The sequence below is a fragment of the Macaca fascicularis genome, chromosome 7 (assembly GCF_037993035.2).
Source record: "Macaca fascicularis isolate 582-1 chromosome 7, T2T-MFA8v1.1".
Lineage (NCBI taxonomy): Eukaryota > Metazoa > Chordata > Mammalia > Primates > Cercopithecidae > Macaca > Macaca fascicularis.
The window spans coordinates 160,005,999-160,026,451 of record NC_088381.1 but is presented as its reverse complement, the minus strand read 5'-3'; the positions used below and the strand labels follow the sequence as shown (position 1 = coordinate 160,026,451).

The 20,453-nt window shown below is 38.3% G+C and overlaps 1 protein-coding gene across 4 annotated transcripts in view; it reads left to right on the top strand.

Moving 5' to 3' along the window:
• The window catches only part of TRIP11 (thyroid hormone receptor interactor 11), a 70,602-nt gene that overhangs the window by 7,365 nt on the left and 42,784 nt on the right, over positions 1-20,453 (top strand). For 3 of the 4 annotated variants that reach the window (XM_073998107.1, XM_005562045.5, XM_005562044.5), the window contains 6 exons: positions 5,978-6,088; positions 9,548-9,826; positions 13,745-13,813; positions 15,943-16,108; positions 17,214-17,576; positions 20,013-20,053. In XM_073998107.1, the coding sequence (XP_073854208.1) occupies positions 9,722-9,826; positions 13,745-13,813; positions 15,943-16,108; positions 17,214-17,576; positions 20,013-20,053 (744 nt within the window). In that variant the 5' untranslated portion in view covers positions 5,978-6,088; positions 9,548-9,721. Of the gene's footprint in view, positions 1-5,977; positions 6,089-9,547; positions 9,827-13,744; positions 13,814-14,307; positions 14,349-15,942; positions 16,109-17,213; positions 17,577-20,012; positions 20,054-20,453 lie in introns of those variants that run through there. The other variant, XM_065549250.2, reaches the window with a different exon arrangement.

Here is a 20,453-nt window from a genome sequence, read left to right as displayed (position 1 = left end):
TGTATAAGTAGGAAAACTGCCAAATGTAGAAATAATAGTATCAATAATTTATCATAATCCGGGGTTTACTGTGTTCTAACAGCATACTAAATTGCAGAGGTACATTTATTTAAGAATAATTTTTTTTTTTTTTGAGATAGAGTCTCACTCTGTCACCCAGGCTGGAGTGCAGTGGCACCATCTTGGCTCACTACAACCTCCACCTCCTGGGTTCAAGCAATTTCTCTGCCTCAGCCCCCTGAGTAGCTGGGATTATAGGACTGTTACCACACCCGGCTAATTTTGTATTTTCACCATATTGGCCAGGCTGGTCTCAAACTTCTGACCTTGTGATTCACACGCCTTACCCTCCCAAAGTGCTGGGATTACAGACGTGAGCCACTGCGCCTGACTAAGTATAATATTAAGAATGCAATTCTGTTTAACCTGGAGCTTTTTAAACACTAAAATGATAATAATATTTGGATACAAAGAAGTTAAGAATATAGGAATAGCAGCCAGGCACAGTGGCTCATGTCTGTAATCCCCGCATTTTGGGAAGCCAAGGCAGGTGGATCACTTGAGGTCAGGAGTTCGAGACAAGCCTGGCCAACATAGTGAAACCCCATCTCTGACTAAAAATAAAAAAAATTAGCCAGATGTGGTGGCGCACACCTATAATCCCAGCTACCCAGGAGGCTTAAGGCAGGAGAATTGCTGGAAACTGGGAGGCGGAGGTTGCATTGAGCCAAGATCACACCACTGCATTCCAGCATGAGTGACAGAGAAAAACTCCATCCAAAAAAAGAAAAAAAGATATAGGAGTAGCAAATTAATTTTACTGTTTTATTCATTATTAGTGTCTAGACTAGGTGCAATGGCTCATGCCTGTAATCTCAGCACTTTGGGAGGTGGAGGTGGGAGGATGGCTTGAGGCCTAGAGTTTGAGACTGGTTACAAAAAATAAAGATAAAAAAATTAGCCAAGGTGTAGTGGTGGGTGTCTGTAGTTCCTGCTACTCGGGAGGCTGAGGTGGGAGGATTACCTGATCTTAGGGCCCAGAAAGTCAAGGCTGCGGTGAACTGTGATCCTGCCATTGTACTCCAGGCTGGGTGACAGAGTAAGACCTTGTATCAAAAAAAGAAAAAGACATTTTAATAATTTAAATACAGCAAATCCAAATTTTTATGTAATTTTTTTCTGGTTTTGAAAGACTCAAAATAACCAATGTTCTTTGAATTCAGTTAACTGCTTTTTAACCTTTAATTGCATAACATGGAATATCTTTATCTCATAAAATATTGATTCCAAATTTCAGTTACCTCCCTAATAGATTTCAGGTTATTACTACTTCTAGTTATTTTTGTTGTGGTGGTTGTTTTGAGACAGGGTCTTGCTTTTTTGCCCAGGCTGGAGTACAGTGGCACAATCATAGTTCACTGCAACCTTAAACTTCTGGGCTCAACCGATCCTTCTGCTTCAGCCTCTTGAATAGCTGGGACCACAGGCATGCGACACCACACCCAGCTAATTTTTAAAATTTTTTTGTAATAGGCTGGGCACGGTGGCTCATGCCTATAATCCCAGCACTTTGGGAGACTGAGGTGGTCAGATCACTTGAGGTCAGCTTGGTCAACATGGTGAAACCCCGTCTCTACGAAAAATACAAAAATTAGCTGGATATGGTGGCGGGCGCCTATAATCCCAGCTACTTGGGAGGCTGAGGCAGGAGAATCACTTGAACCCAGGAGGCAGAGGTTGCAGTGAGCCGAGACCACACCACTGCACTCCAGCCTAAGCAATACTCCGTCTCCAATAAATAAGTAAGTAAGTAAATAAATAAATAAATTTTTTTGTAGAGACCATGTCTTGTTCTGTTGACCAGGCTGGTCTCAAACTCCTGGCTTCAAGCAGTCTTTCCACCTTGGCCTCTGAAAGTGCTGGGATTACAGGCGTGAGCCACCATGGCCAGCCTGGTTCTTGATTGTGTCATTAAAACGAATACTTTTGAAAATTGTAATGGCTCATGATTTTATTGAAGAGATGATGGCTGTCATCTTTGCTCCATAATTACAAAGCATGTTTATTCTTAGATTTATAAATGCCAATCAGAATGGTCAGTCCACTGAGCTTTTTTCATTTCTGTGTCATCTGTTTCCTCCCAGTTGCTTTTGTATACACACCTGCCTTCAGCCTTCTACATATGAACATATCAAGTAAATGTTGGTGTACAAATATACATGATGAAAGAACACTGTCACGTGGACAGGCGCGGTGGCTCACGCCTGTAATCCCAGCACTTTGGGAGGCTGAGGCGGGTGGATCATGTGAGTTGGAGACCAGCTTGACCAACATGGAGAAACCCCGTCTCTACTAAAAATACAAAATTCGCTGGGCTTGGTGGCGCATGCCTGTAATCTCAGCTGCTGGGGAGGCTGAGGCAGGAGAATCACTTGAACCTGGGAGGTGGAGGTTGCAGTGAGCCGAGATCCCGCCATTTCACTCCAGCCTGGGCAACAAGAGCGAGACTCAGTTTCAAAATAAATAAATAATACTGTCACATATCTGCTTAGCAAAATGAAATGGTATAGGTCCTTGTCACAAAACAATGCAGAGTGAAGTATTTTCCTGTTGAATGATGTGAAAGCCATATTCTTTTTTGTTCTTAGAAATATATTGTTCACTTATCAATTCTTGACTTTCAGAAAATTCATCCAGGATATTGCCATCTGAAGATTTGTATAAGATTTCACTTCTACAGTCCATTTCACCATAACCATTAGACTCTAGGATGCTGCTCTCTGTCTCTTTGCATTCATCTTCTGAGTTGTCTGATAATTGTGAAATGTTTACCTTTGTCAGTTTTCTTCTCTTCATCAAGTAATTAAAAATTCTGAGTTTTTAGCTGTCTTCAATGAAAGAGACAAAATAACAACTGCAAAAAGTGGTGTCTGTAGACAGCTGTTTTCTTTTAAAAAGTTGATATAGGCCAGGTGTGGTGGCTCACGCCTGTAATCCCAGCACTTTGGGAGGCCGAGGCGGGCGGATCATGAGGTCAAGAGTTTGAGACCAGCCTGACCAACGTGGTGAAACCCCATCTGTACAAAAAATACAAAAGTTAGCCAGGTGTGGTGGTGTGTGCCTGTAATCCCAGCTATTCAGGAGGCTGAGGCAGGAGAATCGCTTGAACCTGGGAGGCGGAGGTTGCAGTGAGCTGAGATTGTACCACTACACTCCAGCCCGGTTGCAGTGAGCTGAGATTGTGCCAGTACATTCCAGCCTGGGCGACAGAGTGAGACTCTGTCTCAAAAAAAAAAAAAAAAAAAGATGTAATACTTTGGGCAATGCAGTCAGAAAACTGGTTATTTTACCATTGTATCATTCTCCTAGGTGATTTCATAGGTTTTCCGTTTTGTTATTGTCATTTTTAAAATAGTTGGGAATAAGTTTTTAAATGTTTTTTTAAAAATTGCCGTGATAGTAAAAGAGCAAAATGTTTTAAGATACAGAAAATACAAGTTGATTATGATCCTGTGATTTTTGTTAGATTTATAAAAGGATCCATGGTACCCTTATGGTAATTGTAAGATAGAATGTTTTATTCTATTTTTAAAAATAGGTAAATTTTCTCTTTGTTGGTAGACCTCTCAGAAAGAATAAGTTTTACAAATAGTTAGGACTGCCTAAAAAAGAAATTAAGTTGATTTCTGTGGACCCTAATGGTATAACCAAGGATTAAGTAGGACAGAATATTTTAAGATATGAGTGTCCTATGGACTCAACAGCAGAAATGTAGTCAGAGTTTAGAGGGACTGCAGCTAGACCTGGAGGCCATCAGGAGTCTGTCTCTCTTTTCATTTGTACTCTCTTGTCTTCTTTCCATGCATTTATTCTTTTCTCCTTTTAGACCAGCCCCCTCTGTTCCATATTCCATATAATAGAAAATACTATCTCTGGCAACTCTCTTCATATTTTATGGATTCAGCCACATGAAGAGAAACTGTCCTTCATTTGCTCTCTCAGCCTTTCTTTTTCTTTTGAGACAGGGTCTTGCTCTGTCACCCAAGTTGGAGTGCAGTGGTGTGATCATGGCTTCCCGCAGCCATGACCTCTCAGGCTCAAGCAGTCTTCCCTCATCAGCCTCCTGAGTAGCTGGGACTATGAGTGCAAGCCAACACACCTAGCTAATTTTTCTATTTGTAGTTTTTGTTCCTTATGTTGCCCAGGCTGGTCTTGAATGCCTGGGCTCAAGTGATCCTCCTGCCTCAGCCTCCCAAAGTGCTAAGATTACAGGCATGAGCCACCATGCCTAGCCTTTTCTCAATCTTTCTGACTCTCATATGGCTATGTAGATGAGGGCAGACAACCAAGTAGATACTGACCATATTCAAAGTTTTAAAGTTCTGTTTATTAATCAGAGTTAAATAAATAGCCTTAGGTATTTTTGTGTGAAAAAAAACCCTGAAGTGATCTTTTATAACCAGGGTTTGACTTCAGTATATTATATTGCTAAGTTATATATGGTGTTTTTCTTATTAACAGCTTACAGAAAATCATGCAAAAGCAGCCAATAGAATAGAAAGTAATCAGCTGTTGTGACCATTGGTCCTGTTTCTTACTACTAGTTCTTCAGGATAATTAAGGTCTGTGTCAGATTTCTGGGGATAGAGTCCCAAACTAGGATTTGTGGATTTTGTAATTATTCCTTTGATTATTCCATTGATTTTCTCTGCGAATTTATGTAATCTTCCTGGATCATTATTTTCACATCTGTTGACATCAGAAGTTCCTAGAATCTAAGAAGAAAACAAATGACATCCCCAAAGTGAAAAAGTCTTCACCTTTTAGCAAGAGCTTTCTTTCTCACCATCAGTCTCCTTTTTCTCATTCATTGTTGTTAAACTGTGTTTGTGGGTATATTAGTAGAATGCTTAGTAAATTGTTATCTGCAGTGATTTGTAAATTCTTTTTTGTAGATAGTTTTAGTGTCCATTTCTCTTGCCCCATTATATTCTTCATATTTCATTCAAATAAGGAATGATAATAGGTTAAGATAATTTAATATTTAGGTACATACAATTTGAGTAATTTTTTTCATGTTTTTCAACATCTTAAAAGACAGTGTGTGATGTCTAGATTCATTGAATTAGGCTATTTTGTATACTTTGAACTTTTTTCAAGCAGTTCTAGTAGTGGTTTTCAAATTGGATTTTTCAGAGGTCCTTCAGGGACTCTGAAGGACAAGCAAACGATGTGAGATTTTAGCTCCTCCCTGTACTTCACCCAGAAGGATTTCTTTTAAAAAAAGTTCTGTTTGGGGAGAAAACAAAAACTCAAAACATGTAATCCATGTATTTACTAGATATGTATTGACTACTGTATGCTAGAACTGGGTAGACAAAGTTGGGGAAACATTGATTAGTGGCCTTAACAGAAAATCAATCTGAGCAAAATGTTACTATTTCACTGTTTGGTTTAGAATTATGCATATTCTATATAAACATGGTCAGTGTATTTTTTTTTTCTTTTTTTTTTGAGACGGAGTCTCGCTCTGTCACCAGGCTGGAAGGCAGTGGCATGATCTCGGCTCACTGCAACCTCTGCCTCCCAGGTTCAAGCAATTCCCCTGCCACAGCCTCCTGAGTTGCTGGGATTATAGGTGCGCACTACCATGCCCGGCTAATTTTTTTTTGTATTTTAGTAGAGATGGGGGTTTCACCATGTTGGCCAGGATGGTCTCGATTTCCTGACCTCATGATCTGCCTGCCTTGGCCTCCCGAAGTGCTGGGATTGCAGGCGTGAGGCACCGTGCCCGGCTGGTCAGTGCATTTTTAACTTTAATTTAAAAGCATATTTTGAAGTCCAGAATTCTGTCCGAGACCTTTTATATTTGACATTTTTTTGGGGGGAAGCAGTACGTTTTTCATAAAGCCATGCACAAAACTAATTACATGTTTTACTTGCAGTCTTTTTGTTGAAAATACTTTTTTTTTCCTAGAATGAAAGGCTTAAGAAACTTTGTACTGATCTAGAAGAGAAACATGAAGCATCAGAGATTCAAATAAAGCAGCAGTCTACAAGTTATCGAAATCAACTGCAACAAAAAGAGGTAAATGTGATCACAGTTACTTCATACGTACTTCACTATAATGTATTTAGGTATGTTTTTAGAGTTAGAATATAAATCGAGGTGTATTCAGATCTACAAAAATGTTGAAAAAGTGATGAATTTAATAATTTTCGACTCAGTTTGATATCCCTTATTTAATAAGAACTTTATAAGGTTTTCTATTAAGTTTACATTATATAAACCAACCTGTGTGAAGTATAATTTTTTCTTTCCAAAAGGAGAAAAAGTTTTTGTATAAAATATCTTTAGGCATCTGTTGCTTATAATTTCTGATTTTATGAAGCCTAATGTTTGTTGTATTGGCATGTGCTTGATTTTCCATGGAAAAACAATATTAAATATAATTTATGTATAATTGCTTTATAAATGTTTTTGGGTTTTTTTAGTTTGAAATGGCTGCTTTGGAATTTATTTATCTTTGCTTTACAGTGCTGGTAGTAGATATTATATAATTTAACGTTACTCTGAATCCTTAAAATACAGTCTGTGTCCTCATGTGTTGTGCTGTTACTGAATTCTCCTTAGTGTTTAGTACGTGAGTGGCCCCGAATAAATACTTACATTGAATTGACCTGTTTCCTGTTTTATTATCCAGATCATTTGGATGTTTTTTCGTTTGTTGACTAAATGTTCATTTCTACCATAACTTTATATTTGGGTTTTTAAGATTTAGGTGTCATGCTTTCTAGTTCCTTTAGTGACATGCTAAGATGAAAGATAAAAGTATAGCACGTTAAAGATATACATAGGTTTTGAGAGTAGTGCTTAAATTTCCAATTTGTTGGAAAGTGATAATTTCATAAAATACAATAAAAAATGAATTACTATAAAAATAAAGTGAATACTAAAAAAAGCAAAGTTGCAAGTTCAATTAATTTTTTTTTTTTGATGAGACAGAGTCTTACTCTGTCACCCAGGCTGAAGTGCAGTGGTGCGATCTCGGCTCACTGCAACTTCTGCATCCCAGTTCAAGCAGTTCTCGTGCCTCAGCCTCCCGAGTAGCTGGGATTACAGGCATGCACTACCACGCCTGGCTAATTTTTGAATTTTTATTAAAGATAGGGTTTCACCACATTGGCCAGGCTGGTCTCAAACTCCTGACCTCAGGTGGCCTCCTAAAGTGCTGAGATTGCAGGCGTGAGCCACCGTGCCTGTCCACAAGTTCAAAGTAAAGTTACAAACCTACCTTTTTATTTTTCCCGATTCCCTGTCTCTACTAATAATACAAACATTAGCCGGGCGTGGTGGCATATGCCCGTAGTCTCAGCTACTCGAGAGGCTGAGATAGAAGAATTGCTTGAACCTGGGAGGTGGTGGTTGCAGTGAGCTGAGATCGCGCCACTGCACTCTAGCCTGGGTGACAGACCGAGACTCCATCTCAAAAAAAAAAAAAAAAAGATTCAGTAGATATAAAATTACTACCAAATTGCTTTAAAAGTCTTAAATCTAACTCTTCACATTGCTATACGTGCTCTGAACTGGTAGTGAACATTCACTGCATTCATCCGTGGACCACGTTTTGAGTAGCATTGAGTTGTAAATATTATGATAGAACAGTAGTTCCTCCTACCCAGGGGTTTACAGCTGTATCATTATGACACTTTAAAAGCATATACATGTCTACACCACCTAGGAGATTCTAAGTTAGTGTATTGGAAAGAGGCCCTGGTACAGGTTGAGCATTCCTACCGAAATTCGAAATGCTCCAAAATCCAACACTTTGAGTGCCAGTGTGATGCCACAAGTGGAAAATTCCACACATAAGTACAGAACACAAGCTTTGTTTTATGCACAAAATTGTTAAAAGCGTTTTATAAAATTACTTTCACACCTTATACTGTGGGTATAAGGTGTATATGAAACATAAATGAATTTTGTGTTTAGACGTGGGTCCCATCCCCAGGATATCGCATTATATTTATGAGAATGTTCTCAAATTGGAAAATACCTGAAATGTGAAACGATTCTAGTCCCGAGCATTCGGATAAGGATACTCAACCTGTATTGGTCATTTTCGAAAGATCCATAGGTGATTCTGATGCTTACCTCACAGTTGAAAACACTGGTGTGGGAAATTTTGGTATTTTCTACTTAACTATCAATGTTAGAGGGCACATTAAGCATTCAGGTTTGGAAGCATCTGTTATTATAGCTTGCACTTGTGTAACTCTACAAGTTGATATAAATACCATGTAATGATAGTTTTTTAAATATCATAGATACTTTGAAAAAGATGTGGATTTTAGTACTTTTTACAAGGATGAAAGATATGATTATATAGATCTGTTATTTCCTGAATCTATGTGTGGGCCTCATTGTGATGTTCATGTTCTCCAAGATGTAATTTATTTCATGTCATTTGTGGGAAAATGAATGAAATTTGCACACTACTATAGATTTCCATTCGAGAAGGGGCTCCAATATGAAAAACTTGTTTGTTATGGCATACGACATAAATGTGTTTAATTTTTGTCTACTTGCTTAACTTTATGCATATAGAAATACCTTACTTGTTGACTGTCTTCCCAATATCAAATTTTCCTCAGTTGTGGCAGTGTCTTCTGGACTACTTTTGACTACTTTACAGAAAACTTATTTCAGTTCTGTCTAGGTTGTTTGATTTTGTGTTTTGAATAATCTTTTACAAGAATGGATGTAGCATTTTGGTAGGTCCGTGTTTATAATTTTTTTTGCACTAAGACTTACCTGCCTTCAGTCAAAACTCTGCTGGTAATTTCAGAACTTGTATACTGTTCTCTTCCTAAATAGGTCAGATTTTCACTGGCTCCTCTTTGCCAAAGCTAGAGCTAAGACCTCTTTCAGTATATTATTTCTTTTTAAGATTCATGGGCTAATAACAACCATGGGCTCACTGTTTCACTGTTTTCTTATCTAAAAAGATTGGATTTATAAATCAAAGCATTCTTCCAGCTGTGCTGTGCAGGCCAGTACAAAGTTACCTCTGATTCATGGTGCATTTTAAGCCTACATCCAGCCATAATCAGTTACACAACACTCTTGTAACAGAAGATATTCTAAGAAAATTTCCAGTGTATAGACTGACACAGCTTTCATTTTCGCATCATTTAAGATTTGGTAATCACAAACAGAACCTTAAGAAATTGCCTATACTACTTCATACAGAGAAGATAGCAAACCCGTGTTTAACTGAGAAATTCATTCTTTTATTAACGTACAAAATTCTGATATTTCTACTATTTGTAACATTATTTATGCCTTAATTGTGAGTGTGTTTTAAATAAAAATGTTATAGTTAGAATGTTTTTTTTTTTTTAATAAAGACTTAGATTCAGTTAATAGAGGACCATCATTGGATAATCTTAAATTATTATATTGTGTCTTTTAATACAAATCTATGAAAGGTCAATATGATTGTTTTAAAGTACCTTTTCTAAAACATGGATTATAAATATATAGGTAGAAATCAGCCATCTTAAAGCCAGACAGATTGCACTCCAGGATCAGTTGCTGAAACTGCAGTCAGCTACTCATTCAGTACCTTCAGGAGCTGGTGGTGTACCAGCAACCACTGCATCGTCTTCATTCGCTTACGGGATTAGTCATCATCCTTCAACTTTCCATGATGATGACATGGACTTTGGTGATATAATTTCGTCCCAGCAAGAAATAAACCGACTCTCAAGTGAAGTTTCAAGACTTGAGTCTGAAGTTGGCCATTGGAGGCATATTGCTCAGGTAGATAAAAATTTTTTAGAGTTTTTGAAAACTTTGAGTAAAATTACAGGTGTAATATAAAAAGCTGTATGTAGAGCTTTTGATATCAGAAAGAACCCTGGACTAGGAAATAGAAATTCTAATTCCGTCAGTGACTTTCTTTTTGTGTGTGTTTTTATTTTTTTTATTATTTTTTTTTTTGAGACAGAATCTTGCTCTGTCTCCCAGGCTAGAGGACAGATCTTATGGCACGATCTTGGCTCACTGCAGCCTCTGCCTCCTGGGTTCCAGCGATTCTCCTGCCTCAGCCTCCTGGGTAGGTGGGATTACAGGAGCACACCACTATGCCTAGTTTTTTTATCTTTAGTAGAGACGGGGTTTCACCATTTTGGCCAGGCTAGTCTCAAACTCCTGACCTCAGGTGATCTGCCCACCTCAGCCTCCTAAAGTGTTGGGATAACAGGTGTGAGCCACTGCACCTGACCTCTGCCAGTGACTTACTTTCTTTCTTTCTTTTTTTTTTTTTTAAACAGAGTCTTACTCTGTCACCCAGGCTGGAATACAGTGGCACAGTATTGGCTCACTGCAACCTCCGCCTCCTGGGTTCAAATGAACCCTGTCTCAGCCTCCCAAGTAGCTGGGATTACAGGTGTGTGCCACCATGCCTGGCTAATTTTTGTATTTTTAGTAGAGACGGGGTTTCACTATGTTGGTCAGGCTGGTCTTGAATTCCTGACCTTGTGATCCTCATGATCCGCCCGCCTCGGCCTCCCAAGTGCTGGGATTACAGGCGTGAGCCACTGCGCCTGGCCTCTGCTGGTGCCTTTCTAATTGATTTTGGTCATGTCATCTTTCTCTCCCAGTCTCAGTTTCCCTTTCTGTACACTATTTGGAAAAAAAAATTAAAGCAACAGACCCTTTTTTTTTTTTTTTTTTTTTTTTAAATAAAACATTATGAGAGGAAAAAAAATTGGGTTGCTGTGGTTGAACCAAGAACCTTATCTTCTGGAGTTCCTGAGACTCCTCTGGTGGAAACACCGGGACTCTGAAACACCGTGTTTGAAACTGCTTGCTTAGATGTTGTCTGAGGTTTCTGTTAGCTCTAGTTACATGTAAAATGAAAATCCAGCAATTGATATTATAAAATATGATAAACTATTTTGTCTTTTTTCTCATGCACTAGAAATTAATTCTTTGTTATTTGGGGCTGTAAACTTCCTTCCAAGGAACCCTTTTTTGTCTTACATATTAGATTTTATACAGGATGAATATCTCTTATCCAAAATACTTGAGACTAGAAGTGTTTCAGATTTTGAATTTTGGAATCTTTTCTTGTTCTTTCTTTTTTGTTTTTTGTTTTTCTTTGAGACAGAGTCTCAGTCTGTTGCCCAGGCTGCAGTGCAGTGGCACCATCTCGGCTCACTGCACCCTCTGCCTCTCGGGTTCAAGCAATTCTCCTGCCTCAGCCTCCTGAGTAGCTGGGATTACAGGCGCCCACCACCACGCCCAATTAAAATTATCTCCTTCTTTCACAAGTTGCTAGACATTCTCAGTACCCCAAATAAGCCTTAGAGAGGATGATCTGTTTGTCCATCTTATCTCCAAAAAGCAGTAGTTCTAAATGTTTTTTTATACTTTTAGTAGAGATGGGGTTTCACCATGTTACCCAGGCTGGTCTCAAACTCTTGACCTCAGGCCGCCCAAAGTGTTGGGATTACAGCGTGAGCCACTTCGCCCAGCCAGATTTTGGAATATTTTCATAAACATAATGAGATATCTTGAGGATGGGACCCACGTCCAAACATGGAATTCATTTATGTTACATATAAACTTTATACCCATAGGTACTTATGAAGGTAATTTTAAATAATATTATATAATTTGTGCATGAACCAAAATTTGCATTAATTACTTACGTGTGGAATTTTCCACTTGTGGCTTCATGTTGGCACTCAAATGTTTCAGATTTTGGAGCATTTCAGATTTTGGATTTTTGGATTAGGGATTCTCAACCTGTATACTATGGAAATTGTCAGTAGACATGAGACCTGGAGTAAACTGAAACATTGTTCATTTAGATTTAATTTCGTCAATGTAAGGAAACAAATTATATGAGTAAAGAGATTATTTTTTGTGTTTTTGTGAATGTAATCTAGTTATGTAAAGGAGAAATCTTCCCAATTAAAATTATCTCCTTCTTTCACAAGTTGCTAGACATTCTCAGTACCCAAAATAAGCCTTAGAGAGGATGATCTGTTTGTCCATCTCATCTCCAAAAAGCAGTAGTTCTTAAACTTTATATGTATAAGAACTGACCTGGGGAACTTGGCAGTATTGGAGATCTTCTGTAGTACCTTCAGAGATACCAATTTGTTAGCCAGTTTTAGGGCCTTAAACTGTATTTAAACAAATAGCCCTGGTGATTCTGATAACCTGAGGAACATATTTTAAGAAACATTGGTTAGGGCAAGATTTCATAGGGAAGAGAATGGTTTTTGGTGTGTTCACTTCAATGTATCTTAAATGCCTACTCCATGACAGACCTGTACTCGACTATAAAGGTAAAAAAGGTGTACTTGGGACCTTTCAGAGGACTTAATTTTCTAGCAAGACATAATAAAATTAACATTTGCAGTACAGTTTATAAGATGCTTCCGTATGTATTATCACAGTAGATTATTATGTTAATAACTATGAGATGTATTTATTACCTGTAGTTTATAGATAAGGAAACGGAAAGGGTTTTTTGTTTTTGTTTTTGTTTTTTTTGAGATGGAGTCTCACTCTGTTGCCAGGTTGGAGTACAGTGGCGTGATCTCATCTTACTACAACCTCTGCCTCCCAGGTTCAAGCGATTCTCCTGCCTCAGCCTCCCAAGTAGCTAGGACTACAGGCGCCCGCCACCACTCCCAGCTAATTTTTTTTTGTATTTTTAGTAGAGACAGGATTTCACTATGTTGGCCAGATGGTCTTGATCTCTTCCCCTCATGATCCACCCACCTTGGCCTCCCAAAGTGTTGGGATTACAAGTGTAAGCCACCGTGCTCAGCCCTAAGAAACTAAAAGTTTAAGTCATACTATCCATTGCCGCGGTGGTTAAGTTATGATTCAAACACACGTGTTTTGACTAAATCCTGTATTTTTTCTATTATACTTTATTCTTTCTTTCAGTCCTAGAGTAGCTTTTGGTTCATTAAGATGCTATATAGTAATACTAATAAAGATATATGAACAACATACAGCTTTGAATGAGAAGAATCCAAAGGTTGTTATATTTATTTGTTAAAACAAAGGTTATTCTTTATTGGGTAGAGATCTTCTGGGTAAAATCATTTGATTTTGCCAGGCATGGTGGTTCATGTCTAATCCCAGCACTTTGGGAGGCCAAGGCAGGAGGATTGCTTGCAGCCAGGAGCTCGAGACCAGTCTGTGCAACATAGTGAGACCCTGTCTCTACAAAAAAAAAATTAGCTAGGAATGCTGGCATGTGCTTGTAGTCCCAGCTACTTGGAAGGCTGAGGTGGGAGGATTGCTTGAACCCAGGAGGTGGAGGCTGCAGTGAGCCATGATCACACCACTGCATTCTAGCCTGAGTGACAGAGAAAGACCCTGTCTCAAAATATAAAGAAAGAAAAAAGAAATTTCCTTTTAGAAAGCTGCTCAATTATCTTTACCCTTACATTTTGTCAAGCTAAGTAAAATATTCTATAAATTTTTCTACCTTAACTTAGTTATTTTGTCAAATTGTTGTCCCCCCATTAGTTAATAAATTCTTAAATATGACATCTTTTATTTATTGTGTATTATTCACTATTCTTTAATCAGAATCTGTGAAAATCCCCCTTTTTAAAAAACTATCTTATAATGAAGTTAGTTTGTGGCTTTCTGGTGACAAGAAAATCAGTATAATTATTTACTAATTCTCTTTTTCTGATCTAGATTTCCAAAGCACAAGGAACACATAACTCTGAGCAAAGTGAAATATGTAAACTACAAAATATCATTAAGGTAAGTCAAATTGTTGATTGATGGGGGGAGTTATGCATCTAAATCTGCTTATAAAAGCATAGGCCTGAATTAGTAAAGGTCTCAGTTATAAAAGTCGTTATCATTCTATAGATTATGATACTTCTTTTTCTTTTAGAGAGAGGGTCTCACTGTGTCACCCCGACTGGAGTGCAGTGGCATGATCAGGTCACTACAGCCTCATACTCCTGGGTTCAGGTGATCCTCCTGCCTTAGCTTCCCATGTAACTGGGACTACAGGCACACATGCCACCATGCCTGGCTAATTTTTTTCTGATTTTTTTCTATAGATGGGGCTTGCTAATGGTGCCCAGGCTGGTCTCAAACTTCTAGCCTCAAGCCATCCTCCTGCTTCAGCCTCCCAAAACTGGGATTCCAGGCATGAGCCAATGGCCCTGGCCCATTTTTTAAAAATTTTGTTGATCTTCTTTATTATTTATGGCAAGTAAAGTATATAAAAATCTCTGTCTTTCCAGAATCATTTGGTTTTGAACATTTATTACGGAGCTTATCTTTCATAAGTCTCTATACTCTATTGTATCTTGTAAAACTGTCTTTATTAAAACATAATTGCAGGCTTGCTGAAGTTTCAAGGTTTAGGGTTAAAGGATATGGACAAAATAAAATACTAATATCATGCATTGGAAATACTTATTTTACCTTAGCGGTAGAATTTTGCTAATTCGTGTCATTTATTATTTCTTTTTTTTTTTTTTTTGAGACAAAGTCTCGCTCTGTTTCCCAGGCTAGAGTGCAGGGCAGTGGCGCAATCTCAGCTCACTGCAAGCTCCACCTCCTGGGTTCACGCCATTCTCCTGCTTCAGTCTCCCAAGTAGCTGGGACTACAGGCGCCCACCACCACGCCTGGCTAATTTTTTGTATTTTTAATAGAGATGGGGTTTCACTGTGTTAGCCAGGATGGTCTCGATCTCCTGACCTCGTGATCCACCCGCCTCAGCCTCCCAAAGTGCTGGGATTACAGGCGTGAGCCACCACACCCAGCCAATTATTATTTCTTTAAAGAAAAGTCTTAGTTGCATATATTATTGTGGCAGTGAATTATTTTTATTGTTAAAATTGTTGTCAGATACAGAATTTTTAGTTTTGGGTTCATTATTTTTCCAATACTAAAGTGGACAGAATCCGGATCAGACCTGTGTTTGAATCCTGGCTGTATTATTTACGTGCTATGCTAACTTTGGGCAAGTTACTTCTGTTTTATTATTAATAGAGACTATCATAATACCTATCTTGTAGGATTGTTTTGAGGTTTAAATGTAAAGCTCTTAAGTGCTGGCACTTAAGTAAGAAGTTAATTTATAGATTAGGATTTTTTTTTCTTTTTTTTTCCATAAGAGCATCAATTTTTCCATAGATTAGGATTTTTGGTTACAAGCAACAAAAACCATCTCCGGCCAAGCAAAGCAAAAGAGGATTTACTGGAAGAACCCAGGGTAGTCCATCCGCAGGATTGAAGGAGGAGTTGAATATTTTGGCCTCAGGGTGGATAGGAGTGGGAAGAGTATTAGGAATCTGGGTGGCGGGACCCAGTAGACAGACTCTTGAGAGGGCACCTGTCCTGGTGCTTCCTGTCAAACCAGTTTTCCTAGTTGATGGACTCAGCTCAAGATCCAGGTTCCTGTGAGAGACACAGTGAGCTCAACTTGGGTAAGAAGGCGCCAGTTTGACAGTTTGGGAGTTCCTTTCCTGGTGAAAGGAAAGGCTGAGTGAGAGGGTGGAAGTAGTGGGACAGCAGGTACAGATTGGTCAGAGGGGTGACACTGGTATTGGTGGAATGTGTCATTAGGAAAAGGAGAAGTTCATGGTCACAGATATTCAAGAAAAGACATTTTTACTCATCATTTGTTTCAGCCTTTTCTTGCTGATGTTCCCTCATTAGAAGTAGAAAAACTGTTTTTGAGACCTAGGAAAGGAAAGGGTGAAGTTGTTCAGAATTGTCCTAATTTTGGGTCTGTGTTTAAATTCTTTTCAGCCTTAACATGTTCTGAGAATTCTTTTTAATAATGCAGACTTTTGGACAACAATTAAATATATAGCTTATATAAATTTATTGATTATAAATGTGAATAACTTTGTTTTTAATTTTTAAGGAACTAAAACAGAACCGAAGTCAGGAAATTGATGACCATCAACATGAAATGTCAGTACTGCAGAATGCACACCAACAGAAATTGACAGAAATAAGTCGACGACATCGAGAAGAATTAAGTGACTATGAAGAACGAATTGAAGAACTTGAAAATCTGTTACAACAAGGTTATTAGTTTTCTTTCTTTCTTTTTTTTGAGATGGAGTCTCCCTCTGTTGCCCAGGCTGGAGTGCACTGGCGCGATCTCTGCTCACTGCAACCTCCGCCCCCCAGGTTCAAGCAATTCTCCTGCCTCAGCCTCCCAAGTAGCTAGGATTACAGGTGCCCGCCACCATGCCCAGCCAATTTTTGTATTTTTAGTAGAGATAGGGTTTTGCCATGTTGGCCAGGCTGTTCTCTTACTCCTGACCTCGGGTGGTCCACCTGCCTCAGCCTCCCAAAGTGCTAGGATTACAGGCATGAGCCACTGCACCTGGCCAGTTGATAGTTTTATTAATTTAACATATTAGATGACATAATTAAATGATAGACTTAGCATTCTAAGACCAGGACAGTGCTGTAAACTTGCACTAAGTTATAAAGAAGAGTAAATGACTAGTTCTGCTTATCTGCCAGAAATTTGCAGTGGCACCTCTCCTTTTAAGATTCTGTGGCTGGGAGTGGTGGCTTATGGCTATAACCCCAGCATTTTGGGAAGCCAAGGTGTGTGGATCACTTGAGGCCAGGAGTTTGAGACCAGCCTGGCCAGCATGGCGAAAACCCATCTCTACTAAAAATACAAAAATTAGCAGACATAGTGGTGCTCACCTGTGGTCCCAGCTACTTGGGAGGGTGAGGTGGGAGGATCACTTGAGCCCAGGGGGCAGAGGTTGCAGTGAGCTGAGATGGCACCACTGCCCTCCAGCCTGGGCAACAGAGTGAGATTCTATCTCAAAAAAAAAAAATTATGTGAAAATGGAAACGTCCTTTTTGCCTTTGTGGTAAATAGTTATAATTTATAGATTTCTTTGTATTATTTGGTGATAATACTTTGGTAATAAATGATTAGAGATATTATCACTTCCTTTCAAACTAAGAGACATAGGCCTTTATGTAGTTGATTCAAAGATTTTCCCCAAACTTATTTATTTTAAAACACTTAGTTCATTATAGTAATTTAACTTTTAAGCTTTCCAAATTCTGAACTGTCTTAAATCTCTTAGTTGTATATAGCAAGCCGTTTATTTCTTGGTACTTAACATTTGATGTCCTTGTTTTGTGTTTATGTTCTAGGTGGCTCTGGAGTTGTAGAAACTGATATCTCTAAAATTTATGAGATGCAAAAAACTATTCAAGTTCTACAAACAGAAAAAGTGGAGTCTACCAAAAAAATGGAAGAACTTGAGGATAAAATAAAAGATATAAATAAAAAATTATCTTCTGCAGAAAATGACAGAGATACTTTGAGGAGAGAACAAGAACAGCTAAATGTGGAAAAGAGACAAATAATGGAAGAATGTGAAAACTTAAAATTGGAATGTAGTAAATTGCAGCCTTCTGCTGTGAAGCAAAGTGATACTGTGACAGAAAAGGAAAGAATTCTTGCCCAGAGTGCATCAGTGGAAGCAGTGTTCAGACTACAACAAGCACTGTCTGGTATACAGTCTTTGGAACTTATTTCAGATTGCTGTTTCATTGCATAGTTGTTGTTTTTAGAGACAGATGCTTCACTAACTGAATACTTAGTGGAAATGGCATATTCCTGGAAATGACTGTGTGTCATTTGGGTAGAATTGTGTGGTTTGGATTCAGTGTAAGAGTTAATAGATTGCAAATAGGAATTTCCTGTTAAAAAGGATTAAGTATTGCTATACTTTCTGTAACTCATCACAGCCCACATCCTCCAGTTAGGGAATACAGCCTTTCTTCTTCAAAGTCAGTTGTTACCTGTTTGAAATGATCTCCTATATCCAAGCAAAGCCCTGAGTGCTTAGAGCCATAGGTCTTCCACCATTTTCTATGCTCATGATGATATTTAGTTACTATACCAGTATTCTGTGTTATAAAAAATTAGTGCTAAATGAAATAGGCCAAACACCAGTAAATAAAATACATTTTAAAGTAATTGTACTTATGTTTTAAAAAATGTTTACTTATTTAAAAAATAAATTTACTTATGTAAGAATAATACATTTACTTATTTATCATGTTGGGTGATCCAGATGAGTTTATTTGCCTGAAAAACCCACTGCCTTAGTCCTTCCTCTTTTTTCTATTTCCATTTCCATAGAATTACTTCAGCCAGTCATAATTGCTTTTTGCCTATGTTAACTATGGCAGCTCTCTGAATGGAGCAGAACAGCATAGTGGTTAAGGACATGACTGGGTTGGAATCGAGCTCTATCACTAATTAGCTGACCTTGGACAGGTTAACATCTCTATGCATTGGTTATTTCATCTATAGGGTTGGGATAATAATGGTATCTTCCTTGTAGTTTTAGTAATGAGGATTATATGAGTTACTATCTGCCACTCTTTAGGATAGTGTCTAGCCGATAGTAGATGTTGAAGAGTTAGCCTTTTTTTGTTGTTTTTTTGAGACGGAGTCTCGCTCTGTAGCTCAGACTGGAGTGCAGTGACATGATCTCGGTTCACTGCAACCTCCACCTCCTGGGTTCAAGTGATTCTCCTCCCTCAGCCTCCCAAGTAGCTGGGACTACAGGCATGTGCCACCATGCCCAGCTAATTTTTGTATTTTTCGTAGAGATGGGGTTTCACCATGTTGGCCAGGATGGTCTCGATCTCTTGACCTCATGATCCACCCACCTCCGTCACCCAAAATGCTGAGATTACAGGCGTGAGCCACTGCCCCCAGCTGAAGAGTTAGCTTTTAAAATTCTCTCTTCTCCACGATTCCTTCAATCTATTTTTTTCATTCTGCAGCCAGAATAATTTGTCAGAAATGCAAAGCAGGTTACTCCCCTGCTTTTAGTACTTTGTAGCTCCCTGTGAACTTCGGGATGATGTTTAAATTTCTTAGACGTGATAATGTCTCTCATGATCTAGTTCCTGCCTGCCTCTTCAGTTTCAACTATTCCCATGCTCCTGCATTCTAAACTTGAGCCATATTGAATTTTCTATAGCTCCTTAAACAAGCAATGTTGCCTCTTCACTCTGTTACCCTTGCATTTTCTGCTTTCTCTGTGTGGGGTGTCTCTATGGCTCTTTTAGTCGACTCTCAGTATATTGATTCAGTGCAGGTATTAACCTCCCCTGAGAAGTACCTAGCACTGCCACTTCTTGGCCCCATTTGCTCCTCCTAGTCTGGATTAGGCGTTTACCCTGTTTGTTCTCGTAGCATCCCGTGCTTGCTCTGTCATACTGTGTTATAATCCTGTGCTTACTAATTTTTCTTCCTCTCTAAGTTGTAAGTTCTTCGAGAGCAAAGGCTAAGTTTTTCCAGCTTTTTGTCTAGCACCTGGCCTCATAGTAAATGCTAAATATTCCTGAGTGAATGTCAAATCAATGATTTCAGCTGTGTTTTTTTGTGTACCTCTTCTATTTATGGATCTGTCTATAATAACAGATTGAATGGTCTTTTTCTCAGCATTCACATCTAAATCACGTTAGATAATTGAGAGATTATGGTATTGTGGTGGTATAAATATACATAATAAAATATTACTTTTAAATTGTTTTCCTCCAGTCTTAAACCATGTACTATTTCCTGCTTCTCAAACTAGTCAATTCATGTTGAAACCTGGTTGTCCTGTTTGAGAAGCAGGAAAATAGTACATTTAGCATTTTTATCAAGGCAATAACTTGCGACTCATCCACAATACAATTTTAATTTTTTCTTATACTTATCCATAGAATTGGATTTTAATGTGGTTTTTAACGGGCATTTATGATTTATTTGATACAACAAAACAGGAATACAAATACATGTTTCACTCAGAACTGTTACTGCTTTTGCCATTGGTGCTTAGATATACACTTTGTTTTAATTGGGTTACATTTCTGAGTTTAATATTGAAGATAATAGGTTACTCTAAATAATTTTAATGTCAGGTTCATTTGCTGTTTTTGCAGATGCCGAAAACGAAATAATGAGATTGAGTAGTTTAAACCAGGTAAATTAATTTTGACAAATGTTATATGCATAGAGACAGTGGAAGCAGATCCTATACCAAGTGCGAAATGAGTTTTAATTTTCCTTAAGTGATTCAAAGAGTTATTTCTTTTCTAATAATTAGAAGTTATTTTGTAAATATATTTTTATATTTTTTCAAGCATAATAAGGAAGTCTTCTGTAAGAGTGTCAAAAATGCATGACTTTTTTCATTCATTTTACACACTCTTATAAGTGTTGCATTCTTTTTTTTAAATTTATTTTTGAGACGGAGCCTTTTGCTTGTCACCCAGGCTGGAGTCGCAATCTCGGCTTACTGCAGCCTCCGCCTCCTGGGGTCAAGCGATTCTCCTGTCTCAGCCTCCCGAGTAGCTGGGACGACAGGAGCATGCCACTGCACC